This window comes from Pelophylax lessonae (genome assembly GCF_965119305.1).
Source record: "Pelophylax lessonae genome assembly, chromosome: 1".
Classification (NCBI taxonomy): Eukaryota; Metazoa; Chordata; class Amphibia; order Anura; family Ranidae; genus Pelophylax; species Pelophylax lessonae.
The window spans coordinates 896,124,838-896,144,901 of NC_138768.1; the positions used below are offsets into that span (position 1 = coordinate 896,124,838).

The 20,064-nt window shown below is 46.5% G+C and overlaps 1 protein-coding gene across 1 annotated transcript in view; it reads left to right on the forward strand.

Moving 5' to 3' along the window:
* The window catches only part of LOC309555735 (uncharacterized protein), a 65,738-nt gene extending 45,922 nt beyond the window's left edge, over positions 1–19,816 (forward strand). The window contains exons 4-7 of the mRNA XM_082257808.1: positions 14,445–14,634; positions 14,973–15,135; positions 17,525–17,636; positions 19,258–19,816. Of these exons, the coding sequence (XP_082113934.1) occupies positions 14,445–14,634; positions 14,973–15,135; positions 17,525–17,636; positions 19,258–19,677 (885 nt within the window). The 3' untranslated portion in view covers positions 19,678–19,816. The remainder of the gene's footprint in view (positions 1–14,444; positions 14,635–14,972; positions 15,136–17,524; positions 17,637–19,257) is intronic.
* The last annotated feature ends 248 nt before the right edge of the window (positions 19,817–20,064 follow it).

Genomic DNA, 20,064 nt, shown 5'->3' on the forward strand with positions numbered 1-20,064 from the left:
CAATAAAATATTATCTGTATTTTGTGAATTGTTTGTTTTTAATGAAACTCCCTCAGTTTAGAGTGATTGGGCTTTGCTGCAACCCCCGAGCCATTGTCCACGAGCAACGTCTCTGCTCATAGGTCAGAGAACACACATTGCCTGGTGTAATGGAACAGGACACCCCTGACTGGGTACCTCCGTTGACAGATGCTCCTAGTGCTTCCTGAGGACTCCAAGCACTCCACCAGACACCATAACCACCGCAGACCCCACGAACCACCGCAGCTTGGTTTGGGTCTCGCAATCTCCTACCCACCCTGGACCTACGACAAGGCTCCAGGTTCCTGTGGGTGAACCTCTCTTTCCCCAGAGAGTGCAGCAGAACAAGCTCTTACACAAGCTCTTACAAGAGCTCAGTGATTCTCTAAGGGAGTATGGAAGACCATAGCAATCCCTTGCAGCATATCCCCCAATAAGAGACAGAACTCTAGATTGAGGGTGAATGAACTCAGCACAACTTTATTGAACAAGACTTGTATACAGTTTTCACCCACAAGGTTACCGCCCAGATGGACCTTGTTGAAGACTGAACATAATATTCACCACCCAATAGGAACAGAGTTTTACACTCTCATACAGTGTACAAAATATACAATGTGGGACAATCCCCCCTCCCCCTTAGTATCCGATCCACATTCCTATAAGTTTCTCTTAAGGCAGACAGACAGAACAATGGGAGGTCATTAACACTTAACAATGCAAAAGGGCAATCCACATTCCCTCCCAATACACAAACAAAAGGAATACCTGTCTGACATTGAAAGATATGTAATATACACAGCATTTAGGAATTACAGATTTCATGGCAAATGGGAATAAATATTAATATTTCTATATGGAGAGATTGCTGGCAAATATGAAGCAATCCAAACCATTACTTATCTGTCTTTAAATTCCAGTGACGGTGAATACTGTCACACCTGGCACTTCTGAAAACAGCGTCTCTATAAATCTCATAAAAGCTAGTAGTAGTTGGCCTCATGTATATAGAGGTCATGGTGGATCTAGTAGTAGTTGGTCTCATGTATATAGAGGTCATGGTGGATCTAGTAGTAGTTGGTCTCATGTATATAGAGGTCATGGTAGATCTATTAGTAGTTGGTCTCATGTATATAGAGGTCATGGTAGATCTAGTAGTAGCTGGCCTCATGTATATAGAGGTCATGGTGGATCTAGTAATAGTTGGCCTCATGTATATAGAGGTCATGGTGGATCTAGTAGTAGTTGGTCTCATGTATATAGAGGTCATGGTAGATCTAGTAGTAGCTGGCCTCATGTATATAGAGGTCATGGTAGATCTATTAGTAGTTGGTCTCATGTATATAGAGGTCATGGTAGATCTAGTAGTAGTTGGTCTCATGTATATAGAGGTCATGGTAGATCTATTAGTAGTTGGCCTCATGTATATAGAGGTCATGGTAGATCTAGTAATAGTTGGCCTCATGTATATAGAGGTCATGGTGGATCTAGTAGTAGTTGGCCTCATGTATATAGAGGTCATGGTAGATCTAGTAATAGCTGGCCTCATGTATATAGAGGTCATGGTAGATCTATTAGTAGTTGGCCTCATGTATATAGAGGTCATGGTAGATCTAGTAGTAGTTGGTCTCATGTATATAGAGGTCATGGTGGATCTAGTAGTAGTTGGCCTCATGTATATAGAGGTCATGGTAGATCTAGTAGTAGCTGGCCTCATGTATATAGAGGTCATGGTGGATCTAGTAATAGTTGGCCTCATGTATATAGAGGTCATGGTGGATCTAGTAGTAGTTGGTCTCATGTATATAGAGGTCATGGTAGATCTAGTAGTAGCTGGCCTCATGTATACAGAGGTCATGGTAGATCTATTAGTAGTTGGTCTCATGTATATAGAGGTCATGGTAGATCTAGTAGTAGTTGGTCTCATGTATATAGAGGTCATGGTAGATCTATTAGTAGTTGGCCTCATGTATATAGAGGTCATGGTAGATCTAGTAATAGTTGGCCTCATGTATATAGAGGTCATGGTGGATCTAGTAGTAGTTGGCCTCATGTATATAGAGGTCATGGTAGATCTAGTAATAGCTGGCCTCATGTATATAGAGGTCATGGTAGATCTATTAGTAGTTGGCCTCATGTATATAGAGGTCATGGTGGATCTAGTAGTAGCTGGCCTCATGTATATAGAGGTCATGTTGGATCTAGTAGTAGTTGGCCTCATGTATATAGAGGTCATGGTAGATCTAGTAATAGTTGGTCTCATGTATATAGAGGTCATGGTAGATCTAGTAGTAGTTGGTCTCATGTATATAGAGGTCATGGTGGATCTAGTAGTAGTTGGTCTCATGTATATAGAGGTCATGGTGGATCTAGTAGTAGTTGGTCTCATGTATATAGAGGTCATGGTAGATCTATTAGTAGTTGGTCTCATGTATATAGAGGTCATGGTAGATCTATTAGTAGTTGGTCTCATGTATATAGAGGTCATGGTAGATCTAGTAGTAGTTGGTCTCATGTATATAGAGGTCATGGTAGATCTATTAGTAGTTGGCCTCATGTATATAGAGGTCATGGTGGATCTAGTAATAGTTGGCCTCATGTATATAGAGGTCATGGTGGATCTAGTAGTAGCTGGCCTCATGTATATAGAGGTCATGGTGGATCTAATAGTAGTTGGTCTCATGTATATAGAGGTCATGGTAGATCTAGTAGTAGTTGGTCTCATGTATATAGAGGTCATGGTGGATCTAGCAATAGTTGGTCTCATGTATATAGAGGTCATGGTAGATCTAGTAGTAGTTGGTCTCATGTATATAGAGGTCATGGTAGATCTAGCAGTAGTTGGTCTCATGTATATAGAGGTCATGGTAGATCTAGCAGTAGTTGGTCTCATGTATATAGAGGTCATGGTAGATCTAGTAGTAGTTGGTCTCATGTATATAGAGGTCATGGTAGATCTAGTAGTAGTTGGCCTCATGTATATAGAGGTCATGGTGGATCTAGTAATAGTTGGTCTCATGTATATAGAGGTCATGGTAGATCTAGTAGAATCTGGTCTCATGGTCATGGATCTAGTAGTAGTTGGCCATATATATATATATATATATACAGGTCTTGGTAGATCTAGAAGTAGTTGGTTACATTCAGCTGGACTTGTTCTGTATGGTTGAAGAGGATTTGTAGTTTTACTACTTCACTTCTAATGAATGGCGGGAAGATCCCCCACATTTATATGTACACAAGTAGCACCGACCCCATCATCCAGTCACCATAAGATGTGTAGAATGGGAAGTGTGATGGCCATGGAACACCCCTGTTCTAGTTACATCATCCCAGCTTTGGTGTCAGGAAGTCTGCATAGTTGTTAATTACATGGCTGGAGGTGTAGACCGGGGTGGACATGTTAAAATGGCGTTATGTGGAGGACATGGTTTCAAAGCAGTATTGATATGTGTGTGTTTATTGTCTTTAGACTCCAGATTTGATATATTAACCTCTTCCTGCCAGCCACACACACACACACACATAAATGTGGCCTTTTGTCGGGTGAACTTTAACGCCAAGAGGCCAAATTTATGCAGCCCTATGTAAACACAAAACTGTGCTTAAAGCACAGTCACCAGCATGGGCCATAAAGCTCCTGATGTATGCTTGTGATTGGGAGCTTTTTACTTTCAATAATGTTTATTGATTGTTTTTCACATAACACGTAGTAAAGACAATCATATATTGGCATTTAACTAAAGAACAAACTGAGATGAAAAAACAAAGTACAGAGCGTTCTGTGATTACATAACAAAACCGAATGCAAAACTCAGTGCATGAAACATAATAATACGTTATCAACAGGAGGGAACAAAGTATTTACTTTGGGTCCAGACCGACCAGTCTTTGTAGAATTTCGGACCACGAAGGGTAGAAAATGCATATGCCTTCTCTATGGAATATTAGACATTGACTTGTCTAATGACTTCCAGGTGGGAAGGGACGATAGGTTGCTTCCAGTAACGCGCTATAACGGTCCTAGCCGCAATGAGAGTATGAGTTACTGGGGTACGCATATCAGGTGGTATTAAATCCAATCCAAGGGACAGTAGGGCCAGAGCTGGATTTGGTTTGAGCAATATACCAGAGATAATGGAAATCATTTTGAAGACTTTTCCCCAAAAACTGGTAAATCCCTTACACAACCAAAAGATATGGAACATTGTGCCGATCTGGTCGCAGTTACGCCAGCATTGTGGGCTTTGAGTTTTGTAAATCTTGGATAAACGGTATGGAGTCAGATACCATTGGGTCAAAATTTTCTGTGCTTGTTCCCAGTGGGAAACACATCTTGACGATTTATAAGAGGTACGAATAGCCACTTTCCACTGTGCATAGGAAAACGTTAGCCCCAGCTCTCCTTCCCAGGCAATCATATGCGGTGTCTTGTAAAAGGTATTTTTGTGACCAAAGGAATTATATAACAGGGAGATACCCTTGGCAGGACAAAGTGGGTTGGAAAGGTATTGCCATAATAGGGGGGTTAGGGGTATCTTTGGTGGGGGGTATTTACGAAGAAAACTGGAGATACTGTTGTACGCGAAAATGGCCTGTGTCGGTAGCTTAAATTCCCTTTGGAGCGTCTCAAAGGGTTTCATGGCTCCTCCATGGAACAATTGTGATATGTCCTCTATACCCGCGGATGTAAGTTTAGATGTGTTAACATATGGGAGTAAGGTTCGAAAAACGGTAGTCGGTAGGGGGATCTTAATAAGTGGAGACGTGGGGCGTAGTTGGGCAATGAGTTTTCTCCAGGAGATCAGAGAAGCTTGGGTCGGAAGGGGAAGGGAGTGCAGAGATGGTTGCTTCCAGTGGTCAGCTAGTAACAGGGTGTTTAGATGCTCAACATTAGATAGCGAGGATTCAATGGAAATCCAGGGGAGGTTGGCACGTGAGGAGAACCAATGTTGCAAGGGTGCTAGTCTAGAGGCATGGTAATAATCAAGGATATCTGGGAATCCAAGTCCACCCACTGATCTATGTCTAATCGTGTGTGAGTATGCGCATCTCGCCCTCCTCTTCTGCCACACACATGAACGCAGTAGTTTAACAATGGTCTTAAGAAAATGTAGAGGGATATGTACTGGTAGTGTTCGAAACATGTAGAGAATTTTGGGTAGGCATACCATTTTGATGGCTGCAATTCTACCAGTCCAAGACAACTCAGTCGTTTTGATTTTGGATAGGTCACCTGATATGGCAGAGAGGAGAGGCGACATGTTGGCCGCAACCAGGCCAGCCGTAGGAAATGTTAAGTTGATACCCAGGTAGTGCAAGGGTGCCGTGGACCATGCATAAGGCAGGGTGGATTGTAAATGAGTACGTATGGAGGGGTGGATTCCCATATTGGGAATGACAGATTTGCCAAAATTGACTTTATAATAAGAGAGGGAGCTAAAAGTTTGGAGGATCTTATGGGCAGTGGGAAGAGCAACTACAGGGTTGGTCAGGCTGAGTATCACGTCATCAGCAAACAACGTGATCGTGTGGTTAGAGTGGCGAAATTTAAAACCAGAAACTAGGTGATGTTGCCTCAACTTTGCCGCTAGGGGCTCAATAAGTAGGTTGAAAACAAGGGGCGAGAGGGGACAGCCCTGCCTAGTGCCGTTGGTGATATGAAAGGATTTGGAAAGGACGCCGGCCGAGAGCACTTTAGCTGAAGGGGAGGAGTAGAGGGTAAGAATTGCAGACAGGATCGGGCCAGAGAATCCAAATCTTCTGAGGACTGCACTCATGTAGCCCCAATGTACACGGTCAAACGCCTTCTCCGCATCTATTGAAAGAAGCAGAGAAGGCATTTTAGTGCGCTCTGCGTGATGTATCAAGTTGATAACTCTCCTGGTAGCATCCGGAGCCTGTCTGCCCTTAATAAATCCCATCTGATCTCCACCAATCAATGAAGGAAGGACAGTCGCCAATCTATTGGCTATGAGTTTGGCAAAAACTTTGACATCCTTATTCAACATGCCGGGTTTGGGGAGGGTAGTGATATTAGCTTGAAGCATTTCGGGCGGGAAGTGACCCGAGGTGGTGGCATCGGAGAATAGTTTTAACGTGTGAGGCCAGTATATCTTGCATAGTACAATAGTACTCGTTAGTTAACCCGTCAGGGCCCGGGGATTTGTGCATAGGGAGATTTTTCAGAGTCTTAGTAAGCTCTGAGAGCGTAAAGGGTGCGTTCAGAAGTGAGAGCGATTCAGTGGACAATGATGGCAAAGAAAGGTCTGAATATCAGATTCAAGCGGTTGGGGGGTGTCAGGGTCGCTTTTGAGGTTATAGAGGGAGCTATAGTAGTCCGCAAAGGCATCTGCAATTTTTTGTGGATGCGTCAGTTTGTCGTTGGTATGGGGGTGGATAAGATAGTCTATTTTGGATTTTACCCGTCTCGCTTTTAGCTTGGATGCGAGGAATTTACCTGCTTTATTGTGAGATGAATAAAACCGCAAACGAAGGCGAGCAAGGAACTTGTCGAGTTGTTCTGTCATGAGGCGTCGGAGATCTGAACGCAAAGGAAGTGAGCTTGGAGGCATTGGTCAGGGATGGGTTGTTTTTATTCGCATTGTCTAGGGCCTGTATTTTAGAGATGAGGCTAGGCATCTTAGTCTGACGCACCTTTTTGAGACAGGACCCCAGTTGGATAAGGACACCCCTAACAAATGCTTTGTGCGTCGCCCACAGGAGTGAAGGAGAAGTCTCGGGATTGTCATTAGACTCAAAAAATTCTCGCATTCGTGATTGTAAGAATTTGAGGGAATCGGGATTGGAGAGAATAGAATTGTTGCACCGCCATATGAAGGAGGAAGGAGAAACAGGGCCAGTGGCTAGAGACATATGAATGGCAGCATGATCTGACCACGTGATAGGGGAGATGGACGTCTCAAGAACTAAGGGCAGGGTTGAAGAATCTACTAGAAACATGTCAATTCTGGTATATGTGTTATGGCAAGGTGAAAAAAATGAGTAATACCTCTCTTCTGCGTGTTGGTAACGCCACACGTCATGGAGCCCCTCGTAGTGCATTAGATTGGCCAGGGACGGTAGGGTAGATTTACCTCTGGCAGAGGAATCCATAGCGTGATTCATCACCAAATTAAAATCACCGCAGACGAGCCTACCACTTTTCAGCTTGGCAATTTTAGAGCAGAGCTTACGTAAAAATTTTAACTGGTATGTATTCGGAGCATATACATTCACAATCGTATATTGGCATTTATCAATAGTACAGTTAAGGATGATGTATCGTCCCTCCGAGTCCTGGACCACCCTAGAGTAGTCAAAAGACACGGAGGCACGAACAGCCAACAGCACCCCCCTCTTCTTCTCTGTGCAGGAGGCTTGAAAGATATGTGGATAGTCCGGATGGGAGCAGCGGGGGGCAAAGCCTTGTTTGAAATGTGTCTCTTGCACCGCAAGAATATCCGCTTTAGATGATGTCGCCTCTTTCCACAAGGAGTATCTTTTCGCAGGGTGGTTTAGACCCTTAACGTTCAAGGATAGCAATTGGAGAGGCATAGAAATTTAGAGGGAGGTTACCCGTACATGTCCAAATCCAGAAGTAATGAAGACAGTCATTTTTCCCAGGAATAGGGATCCGTCAGAAAGAGAAGCAACAAATGGGGTGTGCGAGGTGTGAGTAAAACCAATTAAAATAGAGTATCTGTGATACCGGCATCTAGGATGCAGGGAAGATGTGCACTGTGAATTGGGTCTGGTGAACGAAGGTAAGGTTGTGGACCATATAGGAGCAGAGGAAAGTCTGGTGACTGGAACGGCAATCATCGGGGGATTCCAAGACGTGGATCCAGGAGTAAGGCTGGAATAGAACACAAAGTACAAAAAAAGAACGAACAGAAAAACATAAAACAAGGTCAAAGGGTAAAAAATACTTGGTCCGGCGGGACCAGGTGAGCAACTAGTGTTGCAAAGGTAGCGGGGGTCATGAGCACAGTGGCAGGTGCCCATCAGAGGCAGAAGAGCGGGGGGTCACCCGGCGAAAGCATCAGGTTAGACTGTCATTTGTGCCGGGTATTGAATCTGGACGATCTTGACGCAATGTTCCATTCGGGTTGCACATGAGGGATAGGAGGTGCGCTGTCGGCGTGAGTAGGACCGGAGGGGTCTGGGACAATACCCCATTGACGGAGCATGCGGATGCCTTGTTCCATGTTGGTGATTTGAGATGAGGTGCCTTGATGTGTTACACATAACTTTGCCAGATACTTCCATTTGTATATTATTTTATGGTTGCGTAGAGCCTTAGTGATGGAATTCAGGTTACGCCGTTGTTGCAGAGTATACTGGGAGTAGTCAGGAAGTACTTGGAGGGTCTCAGCGAGTTCTGGGAGGTGGTCTTTTCGCCGGAAGGTTTCGAGGATCTTTTCCTTGGCTTGAAAAAAATGCACCCTAAGCAATACATCTCTGGGAACATCCTGAGGGAGAAAGGATGGCTTAGGAATACGGTGTATTCTGTCTATTGTTAGGTCTGTGTTGGTGAGTTCAGGGACCGCCTTGTGAAACAAATCTCTGACAAAAGAGGGGAGTTGGTTAGGCAGGATGGATTCTGGTATGCCCCTGATTTTAAGGTTATTACGCCTCGACCGATCTTCAAGGTCAGCTAACTTGGCTTGCATGCGGCGTATATCATCCTGCTGTGAAGTATGCGAATCCACTAATACATTGTAGGAGGCTGTGAATTCTCCCATTTTATTCTCCACAGAATGTACTCTGTCTCCAATGCCATGGAGTTCCTTTTGACAATAGGCAATAGATGCTGCTATATTCGCTTGCATGGAAGTGTGCATGATAGAGAACATTTCCTTAAGTGTAGTATCGGACACTGGTTGGCCCGTGGTACTGATTGAGGCAAAGGGATTGGGTGGGGGAACATAGGCCCAAGTTGTGGCCACTGGGTTGCTGTGGCTGCTCACCTCCATATCCGGCTGATCTGTAGAAGAGCGGCTTTCCTCCCATCGGGGCCTTGATTTGGCTGGGCTCTGAGTGGATGGGGTCGCTGGAGAAGAATCACCTGAGCGTGCAGAGCACATCTGGAGCGGTGGATCTTACTGACTGGGCACCGGGAAAGAAGCCGTGACGTCAGTCTGTGCGACCGCTGCTAGAGGGCGGACACATTGTGGCAAGGGATGGGCTTCGGCGCCATTTTGTTGTGTACCAGCGGCGGGTGGCCCGAAGAAGTCCGACATCTTACGGACTACTGCGGCTTCAGTCCTCCCTTCTAGTCATGCCAGGAACGGTCCGGAGAGGTTCCCACGTCCAGAACCGGGTAGTGCGGGCGCGAACAGTCGGTGTGGTCTGCTGTGATGACTGATTTCGCCAGGTGAGCCCGGAGCTTCTAAGCTATGCGGCCATCTTGCTCGGCGGTCACCACGCCCTCGTGATTGGGAGCTTTTTAATCATATGACCGCTGTGACAGCCAATCACAGAGGTCACATGACCCAAATGCCCGCCTACACCTCTTGGCATCTAGAAGTTCATAAAGGGCCAGGAGGCGGTGGCAGGAAGGGTTTAAATACCTAAGCAGATATTTTGACACCAAGGATGGAATGATGTACCTAAAATAGGGGGGGGGGATCCACAACTATCACACCTTCCATCCTGTTCTTGGACAACCAACATCAACACATCTTATGGTGATTGGAGTGTTGGTGCTACCTGTGTGGATATAAATGTTGGGGTATCTTCCTGACTCTCATTAGAACTGAAGAAATGGCTTGGAGAAGCTACGAAACACCTTCAGCATTACAGAACAGGTCCAGCTGAATACTGTCAATTACTATTAGATAGACTATAACTTGGATACATGGGACCAACTGCTACTGAATATACCAAGACTTGGATATAGGGGACCAACTGCTACTGAATATACCAAGACTTGGATACAGGGGACCAACTGCTACTGAATATACCAAGACTTGGATACAGGGGACCAACTGCTACTGAATATACCACGACTTGTATACATGGGACCAACTGCTACTGAATATACCATGACTTGTATACATGGGACCAACTGCTACTGAATATACCATGACTTGTATACATGGGACCAACTGCTACTGAATATACCATGACTTGTATACATGGGACCAACTGCTACTGAATATACCATGACTTGTATACATGGGACCAACTGCTACTGAATATACCATGACTTGTATACATGGGACCAACTGCTACTGACTATAACATGACTTGTATACATGGGACCAACTGCTACTGAATATACCACGACTTGTATACATGGGACCAACTGCTACTGAATATACCATGACTTGTATACATGAGGCCAACTGCTACTGACTATACCATGACTTGGATACATGGGACCAACTGCTACTGAATATACCATGACTTGTATACATGGGACCAACTGCTACTGACTATAACATGACTTGTATACATGGGACCAACTGCTACTGAATATACCACGACTTGTATACATGGGACCAACTGCTACTGAATATACCACGACTTGTATACATGGGACCAACTGCTACTGAATATACCATGACTTGTATACATGGGACCAACTGCTACTGAATATACCATGACTTGTATACAGGGGACCAACTGCTACTGACTATACCATGACTTGTATACATGAGGCCAACTGCTATTGAATATACCAAGACTTGGATACATGAGGCCAACTGCTGCTGAATACACAAAGACTTGCATACAGCCCCACAGAAGGACACTGCCACCACTATGTTTCACAGTAGACACCATGCATTTTCCTTTGTACTCCTCGCCTTTGCCATGCCATACAGTTTTGAAGGCATCATTTCCAATATCCTTTATCTTGGTCTTATCACTCCAGAGTACAGAGTCCCAGTGGTATTCTTTTTCTGCATGGGCCCTGGCAAATTCTAGGCTGGCTCTTTTATGCATGGGCTTTAGGAGAGGCTTCCTTCATGGATGACACCCTTCCATGCCGTTCCTCTGCAGTGTACGTCGTATTCGTGTCACGGGAATCAATCGCCCCATATTGGCTTTCTACTTCTTTAGCTATCTGCAGTAAGCTTGCATGGCAATTTTCTTCACTCCTTCTCATCAGAAGGCGCTCCTGGCGAGGTGATGACTTCTGTGGACGGCCTGGACCTCCTCTGTGAGACGGTTCCACTTCCATCTTTCTTACTTTTTTTTTGTACCACTTTTGCTCCGGTATTCTGACTGATAAGTAACTCTTTGCTGATCTTCAGTCGTACACTGCAAATCTACGAAGACCTGGCCGTCCCTCTAAACTTTCAGCTCATACAAGGAGAAGACTGATCAGAGATGCAGCCAAGAGGCCCATGATCACTCTGGATGAACTGCAGAGATCTACAGCTGAGGTGGGAGACTCTGTCCATAGGACAACAATCAGTCGTATACTGCACAAATCTGCCCTTTATGGAAGAGTGGCAAGAAGAAAGCCATTTCTTAAAGATATCCATAAAAAGTGTCCTTTAAAGTTTGCCACAAGCCACCTGGGAGACACCAAACATGTGGAAGAAGGGGCTCTGCTCAGATGAAACCAAAATCAAACTTTTTGGCAACAATGCAAAATGTTATGTTTGGCGTAAAAGCAACACAGCTCATCACCCTGAACACACCATCCCCACTGTGAAACATGGTGGTGGCAGCATCATGGTTTGGGCCTGCTTTTCTTCAGCAGGGACAGGGAAGATGGTTAAAATTGATGGGAAGATGGATGGAGCCAAATACAAGACCATTCTGGAAGAAAACCTGATGGAATCTGCAAAAGACCTGAGACTGGGACGGAGATTTGTCTTTCAACAAGACAATGATCCAAAACATAAAGCAAAATCTACAATGGAATGGTTCACAAATAAACATATCCAGGTGTTAGAATGGCCAAGTCAAAGTCCAGACCTGAATCCAATCGAGAATCTGTGGAAAGAACTGAAAACTGCTGTTCACAAACGCTCTCCATCCAACCTCACTGAGCTCCAGCTGTTTTGCAAGGAGGAATGGGCAAGAATTTCAGTCTCTCGATGTGCAAAACTGATAGAGACATACCCCAAGCGACTTACAGCTGTAATCGCAGCAAAAGGTGGCGCTACAAAATATTAACTTAAGGGGGCTGAATAATTTTGCACGCCCAATTTTTCAGTTTTTCATTTGTTAACAAAGTTTGAAATATCCAATAAATTTCATTCCACTTCATGATTGTGTCCCACTTGTTGATTCTTCACAAAAAATTACAGTTTTATATCTTTATGTTTGAAGCCTGAAATGTGGCAAAAGGTCGCAAAGTTCAAGGGGGCCGAATACTTTTGCAAGGCACTGTGTGTGTATATATATATATACACACACACAGTATATACGGGTGTATCTCAAAAAATTAGAATATCATCAAAAAGTTAACTTCTTCCCGACTTCCCGCGGCAGGTGTACTGCCACTCCCAGGCAAATCACTGTACATGTACGGCGCTCGCTCTGGGGAGTCTAGGGGGCAAGCAATGCCCCACCGGCGACACACTCCTACCCCCGCTTGTCAGCGGGGAAGCCGATGTGGGTGTCAGGCGGCTTTGATTGCCGCCTGACACCAGCGATCGTTCCCCGCTGAGAGAGGAGGACAGTCAGATGATGTAAACACAGCCGACCGTTCTACTCTCTGGGATGATCACAGAGCGCCTTCTATATAGGAACACAGGTCTCTATGGTCATTTCAGAAGCCACGCCCCCCACAGTTAGAAAGCACCCCCTAGGCTCACATATAACCCCTTGATCACCATGAGGGTTAACCCCTTCCCTGCCAGTGTCATTAGCACAGTGACAGTGCATATGTATAGGGAGGTGATCGGTGTGCCGGTGTATTTATTGATCTGTGTAGTGGGGGGGAGTTGATCGGTGTGCCGGTGTATTTATTGATCTGTGTAGTGGGGGGGTGGAGGAGTTGATCGGTGTGCCGGTGTATTTATTGATCTGTGTAGTGGGGGGGTGGAGGAGTTGATCGGTGTGCCGGTGTATTTATTGATCTGTGTAGTGGGGGGGGTGGGGGAGTTGATCGGTGTGCCGGTGTATTTATTGATCTGTGTAGTGGGGGGGTGGAGGAGTTGATCGGTGTGCCGGTGTATTTATTGATCTGTGTAGTGGGGGGGGTGGAGGAGTTGATCGGTGTGCCGGTGTATTTATTGATCTGTGTAGTGGGGGGGTGGAGGAGTTGATCGGTGTGCCGGTGTATTTATTGATCTGTGTAGTGGGGGGGAGTTGATCGGTGTGCCGGTGTATTTATTGATCTGTGTGGTGGGGGGGAGGTGATCGGTGTGCTGGTGTATTTATTGATCTGTGTAGTGGGGGGGGTGGAGGAGTTGATCGGTGTGCCGGTGTATTTATTGATCTGTGTAGTGGGGGGGAGTTGATCGGTGTGCCGGTGTATTTATTGATCTGTGTAGTGGGGGGGTGGAGGAGTTGATCGGTGTGCCGGTGTATTTATTGATCTGTGTAGTGGGGGGGTGGAGGAGTTGATCGGTGTGCCGGTGTATTTATTGATCTGTGTAGTGGGGGGGGGTGGAGGAGTTGATCGGTGTGCCGGTGTATTTATTGATCTGTGTAGTGGGTGGGGGGGAGGTGATCGGTGTGCCGGTGTATTTATTGATCTGTGTAGTGGGGGGGAGTTGATCGGTGTGCCGGTGTATTTATTGATCTGTGTAGTGGGTGGGGGGGAGGTGATCGGTGTGCTGGTGTATTTATTGATCTGTGTAGTGGGGGGGTGGAGGAGTTGATCGGTGTGCCGGTGTATTTATTGATCTGTGTAGTGGGGGGGGTGGAGGAGTTGATCGGTGTGCCGGTGTATTTATTGATCTGTGTAGTGGGGGGGGTGGAGGAGTTGATCGGTGTGCCGGTGTATTTATTGATCTGTGTAGTGGGGGGGAGTTGATCGGTGTGCCGGTGTATTTATTGATCTGTGTAGTGGGTGGGGGGGAGGTGATCGGTGTGCTGGTGTATTTATTGATCTGTGTAGTGGGGGTGGAGGTGATCGGTGTCCCGTTGTATTTATTGATCTGTGTAGTGGGGGAGGGTGACTAGTTTATTTATTGATCCCTGTAGTGAGGGGGGGGGGGGGAGGTGATCGGTGTGCTGGTGTATTTATTGATCTGTGTAGTGGGGGTGGAGGTGATCGGTGTCCCGGTGTATTTATTGATCTGTGTAGTGGGTGGGGCAGGTGATCGGTGTCCCAGTGTATTTATTCATCTGTGTAGGGGGGGGAGGGTGACTAGTTTATTTATTGATCCCTGTAGTGAGGGGGGGAGGGGAAGTTGATTGGTGTCTTTGTGTATTTATTGAGCGGTGTAGAGGGGGGGGGGGGTAGGTGATCGGTGTACCAGTTTTTATGTATCATCCTCTCTTCATAGGGGGACGGCATGGCCAGAGACGTCACCCAAAGTGATCTGATAGCGGCAGTGCAGAAGAAGCGGGAACTGTGGGACCCCGAGTTCCCCAGATACTCCGACCGCGTTCAGAAGAAGAAGGCGTGGGAGGAGATCTTCAAGAGCCTGACACCGAATTGGGATCATCTAAGTAGAAAGCAGAAGGAGAATAGAGGTAAGTACTCAGCTCTGTATGTCAGCATGTTTTATAGAGACTCCCTCCCTGGTCACCTGTGACCGCGGGTACAATAGCACGCAGTCCATGTTTTCATGTCTATTAGTGCAGGGTGGACAAAGGTAGGTGAGATGCCAGAAATCCCCCACTGTGTCCAGTACAGACGCTCAGTGCAGGATGCAGATCCCCCATGCTGATTGTTCTGTCATTAAAATGAACCAATCAGCATGCAGTGTGTTGAGTGATGCATTAGCAGCCTGTGTTGAGGTAAGTGAGGTTTAGGAAGATGCCGGCCACCATGTACTAATCACTCTGAGATAAGATTGTGCTCTTTTCAGGGAAGGATTTGAGCACACGATGGCGCTCACTGCGCGACCGCTTTCGGCGGGAACTGACAGAGGAACGTGTGTCGGTGCAGAATGGAACCCCAGTCCGTACAAAGAAAAAGCATCCGTATGCCAGAGAGCTCGATTTTCTGCGAAGAGCCATGGAGACAAAGGAGTAAGTCTAATAAAGTATTACGTATGACTTGTAGCACTGGAGTCCTGGTCTGAATCCCATCCTGGACTCTATCTGTATGTTCTCCGCATTGGTTTCCTCCCACACTGCAAAGACACGCTGTAATGGCCCTGGTATGTTTGTGGTGACCCTTCTATTATCTCTTCAAGGGCTGGGCCCCATGTGAATGAAAATGATGTGAAACCATGGATGGCCCTAAATGTCATTTCATGTAATAAATGAAATCAATGTGTGCAAATTCCAGTATACGTCCAGTGATGGTGTCAGCGTTCTGTAGCACACAGCAGGGACATCCTCACTGTGTGCAACTTCACTGACTCAACTCCTTATAGTTCACCCCCCACCCCTTTATTGCCGCTCACCCCCACCCCTTTATTGCAGCTCATCCCCACCCCTTTATTGCAGCTCACCCCCACCCCTTTATTGCAGCTCACCCCCACCCCTTTATTGCAGCTCACCCCCACCCCTTTATTGCCGCTCACCCCACCCCTTTATTGCAGCTCACCCCCACCCCTTTATTGCCGCTCACCCCACCCCTTTATTGCAGCTCACCCCCACCCCTTTATTGCCGCTCACCCCCACCCCTTTATTGCCGCTCACCCCACCCCTTTATTGCAGCTCACCCCCACCCCTTTATTGCTGCTCACCCCCACCCCTTTATTGCTGCTCACCCCCACCCCTTTATTCCCGCTCACCCCACCCCTTTATTGCAGCTCACCCCCACCCCTTTTTTGCAGTTCACCCTCCAGTCTGAATATAGATATCACATATTAGAACCGCATATTGCAACCAAGAACTAGACAGGACTCGTTTAGCTGCAAAACTGGAACTCTTTATTGAAGAAGAATATAGGCTTTTTATACACTACACACTCAGGTGAGGCTGATCACATTATCATATGCAAACACGAACTGTATACAGAAATATAACTAACGCTATAAACATTAAGTTATTTTAACAACTAACTACCTGGACAATCAGGGATCTCATTCCAGGTCAGACTGTCCAGCATAGAGCTCACAAAGTACAATACACATTATTACAAGTGTAAACACCCCCCATAGTTCACTAGTAGACAATAGGTGAGTCAATTAGCAATGTGTGGAAGACAGGTGGTTGAGCTGATAATATTAACATCTGCTATGAGTCTGACTGTGTGGAGCAGTCCTTATTGGCAATGGGGCGCTAGGACCTAAACATGGACCCGGGCCTAAAGTCCCATAGTCTGTGTTTCTTGGGGAGACATGGACTTGAATCCAAAGTAACATTACCTCCAAGGCCCCCCCCCCCCAGCATACACCTCACAAAGAGTAGTATTCCCTTAAAAGCCAGGGCCCATAGTCAGTAGGCAAGAGGCTAGCCTGCAGTCCCCTCCAAAAGCCTCTGGCCCGGGTGGGTCTGTCACACTCATCCCCACTTATTTCCTGCAGCTCACCCCCACCCCTTTCTTGCAGCTCACCCTGCTCCTTTCCTGCAGCTGATCCCTGCTCCTTTCCTGCATCTCCCTGCACGCTCCCCTTTGCTTGCAGCTCACCCCCGCCCCTTTCTTGCAGCTCACCCTGCCCCTTCCCTGCAGCTGATCCCTGCCCCTTTCCTGCAGCTGATCCCTGCCCCTTTCCTGCAGCTGATCCCTGCCCCTTTCCTGCAGCTGATCCCTGCTCCTTTCCTGCAGCTGATCCCTGCTCTTTTCCTGCAGCTGATCCCTGCTCCTTTCCTGCATCTTAACCCACACTCCCCTTTGCTTGCAGCTCACCCCCGCCCCTTTCTTGCAGCTGATCCCTGCTCCTTTCCTGCAGCTGATCCCTGCTCCTTTCCTGCAGCTGATCCCTGCTCCTTTCCTGCAGCTGATCCCTGCTCTTTTCCTGCATCTCACCCCAAACTCCCCTTTGCTTGCAGCTCACCCCTGCCCCTTTCCTGCAGCTCATCCCTGCCCCTTTCCTGCAGCTCATCCCTGCCCCTTTCCTGCAGCTCATCCCTGCTCCTTTCCTGCAGCTCCCCGCACGCTCCCCTTTGCTTGCAGCTCACCCTGCCCCTTTCTTGCAGCTCACCCCTGCCCCTTTCCTGCAGCTGATACCTGCCCCTTTCCTGCAGCCTATCCCTGCTCCTTTCCTGCAGCTGATCCCTGCTCCTTTCCTGCAGCTTATTCCCTGCTCCTTTCCTGCAGCTCACCCCACACTGCCCTTTGCTCACAGGTCTCCCCAGCCCCTCCTTGCAAGTCTCACCTGATGAGTGTAACTGTAGGTGTCTGTGCTGCCCATTTATACTGTAGAGACAGCAGTGGGTCTGAGGTGGGATAAGGCTTCCATTTACATCATTGGAGTGCGCCCTGAGATTTTTTGGTGGTATTTATTTGGAACTTTTATTAATATAGAGCAACATCCAACTTGACTGTGGAAGAGGAGGAAAGCAAGGCTCGGCACTCCAATCCAGGAACACCTGCTGAGCCAGAGGAGGCTTCAAGCTCTGCTCCATGCACACCGCAGGTATGTTAATATCGATCAATCACTCTTTCTATCTGTATATCTATCGCTGTAACCTATCCATCCCATGTCTCTACATCTCTTCCTGTCTATCCATCCCATCTCTCTACATCTCTTCCTGTCTATCCATCCCATGTCTCTACATCTCTTCCTGTCTATCCATCCCATGTCTCTACATCTCTTCCTGTCTATCCATCTCATCTCTCTACATCTCTTCCTGTCTATCCATCCCATGTCTCTACATCTCTTCCTGTCTATCCATCCCATCTCTCTACATCTCTTCCTGTCTATCCATCTCATCTCTCTACATCTCTTCCTGTCTATCCATCCCATCTCTCTACATCTCTTCCTGTCTATCCATCCCATGTCTCTACATCTCTTCCTGTCTATCCATCCCATCTCTCTACATCTCTTCCTGTCTATCCATCTCATCTCTCTACATCTCTTCCTGTCTATCCATCCCATCTCTCTACATCTCTTCCTGTCTATCCATCTCATCTCTCTACATCTCTTCCTGTCTATCCATCCCATCTCTCTACATCTCTTCCTGTCTATCCATCCCATCTCTCTACATCTCTTCCTGTCTATCCATCCCATGTCTCTACATCTCTTCCTGTCTATCCATCCCATGTCTCTACATCTCTTCCTGTCTATCCATCTCATCTATACATCTCTTCCTGTCTATCCATCCCATGTCTCTACATCTCTTCCTGTCTATCCATCCCATCTCTCTACATCTCTTCCTGTCTATCCATCCCATGTCTCTACATCTCTTCCTGTCTATCCATCCCATGTCTCTACATCTCTTCCTGTCTATCCATCCCATCTCTCTACATCTCTTCCTGTCTATCCATCCCATCTCTCTACATCTCTTCCTGTCTATCCATCCCATGTCTCTACATCTCTTCCTGTCTATCCATCCCATGTCTCTACATCTCTTCCTGTCTATCCATCCCATGTCTCTACATCTCTTCCTGTCTATCCATCCCATGTCTCTACATCTCTTCCTGTCTATCCATCCCATGTCTCTACATCTCTTCCTGTCTATCCATCTCATCTCTCTACATCTCTTCCTGTCTATCCATCCCATCTCTCTACATCTCTTCCTGTCTATCCATCCCATGTCTCTACATCTCTTCCTGTCTATCCATCCCATCTCTCTACATCTCTTCCTGTCTATCCATCCCATCTCTCTACATCTCTTCCTGTCTATCCATCCCATGTCTCTACATCTCTTCCTGTCTATCCATCCCATGTCTCTACATCTCTTCCTGTCTATCCATCTCATCTATACATCTCTTCCTGTCTATCCATCCCATGTCTCTACATCTCTTCCTGTCTATCCATCCCATCTCTCTACATCTCTTCCTGTCTATCCATCCCATGTCTCTACATCTCTTCCTGTCTATCCATCCCATCTCTCTACATCTCTTCCTGTCTATCCATCCCATCTCTCTACATCTCTTCCTGTCTATCCATCCCATCTCTCTACATCTCTTCCTGTCTATCCATCCCATGTCTCTACATCTCTTCCTGTCTATCCATCCCATGTCTCTACATCTCTTCCTGTCTATCCATCTATCTCTGTCCAGACAAATCTATAGAAATTGCTCTATTTTTCTAGACTTCACAGAGAGTACAAAAGGCCAGACAGCCAGCGACATCCGGCCTTCGATGTGCCCGCCGTCAGCAGAGGACGCCTCTTTCCTGCAATGACCAAATCCTGCGACTAGTGAAGGAACTGACAGAGCGGCAAACGTCTCTACAGCCAGACAATGATATTTTCCGGAATCTCAATGACCCCAGGGTGGTGTTTTGTCGCAGTCTCCTTCCACTCCTACAGCGTCTCTCTGATGACCGCGAGATGCAGGCCAAGGAAGATATATATACCTACCTTACAGCATGCATCTCTGCTCAACGGAGAGACCTTCCACCGCCTCAGATGCATCTCTCCACCATACCTACCGCCACCTCCACTTGTCCAGCTTATGTTCAGGAGCCTTCTAATTGCAGCACCCTTCCTGCAAACCATGTGCAACCCTAGTCACCTTCCCCCCAAAATACCGCTCCCATTCCATTTCTCTCTCTCTCCTGCCCCATCAAGTGCCCCGTGACTTATTCACAGTCGCCAATAGACTTCTCTCAGCCCTGCGATCCATTCAGCGCTCAACATTTCCCTCATTACAAGAATTTGTAATGTTGTTTTTTTTTATTTGATATACAGTATCTCACAGAAGTAAGTACACCCCTCACATTTTTTTAAATATTTTATTCTATCTTTTCATGTGACAACACTGAAGAAATGAGACTTTGCTACAATGTAAAGTAGTGAGTGTACAGCTTGTATAACAGTGTAAATTTACTGTCCCCTCAAAATAACTCAACACACAGCCATTAATGTCTAAACCGCTGACAAAGTCTCATTTCTTCA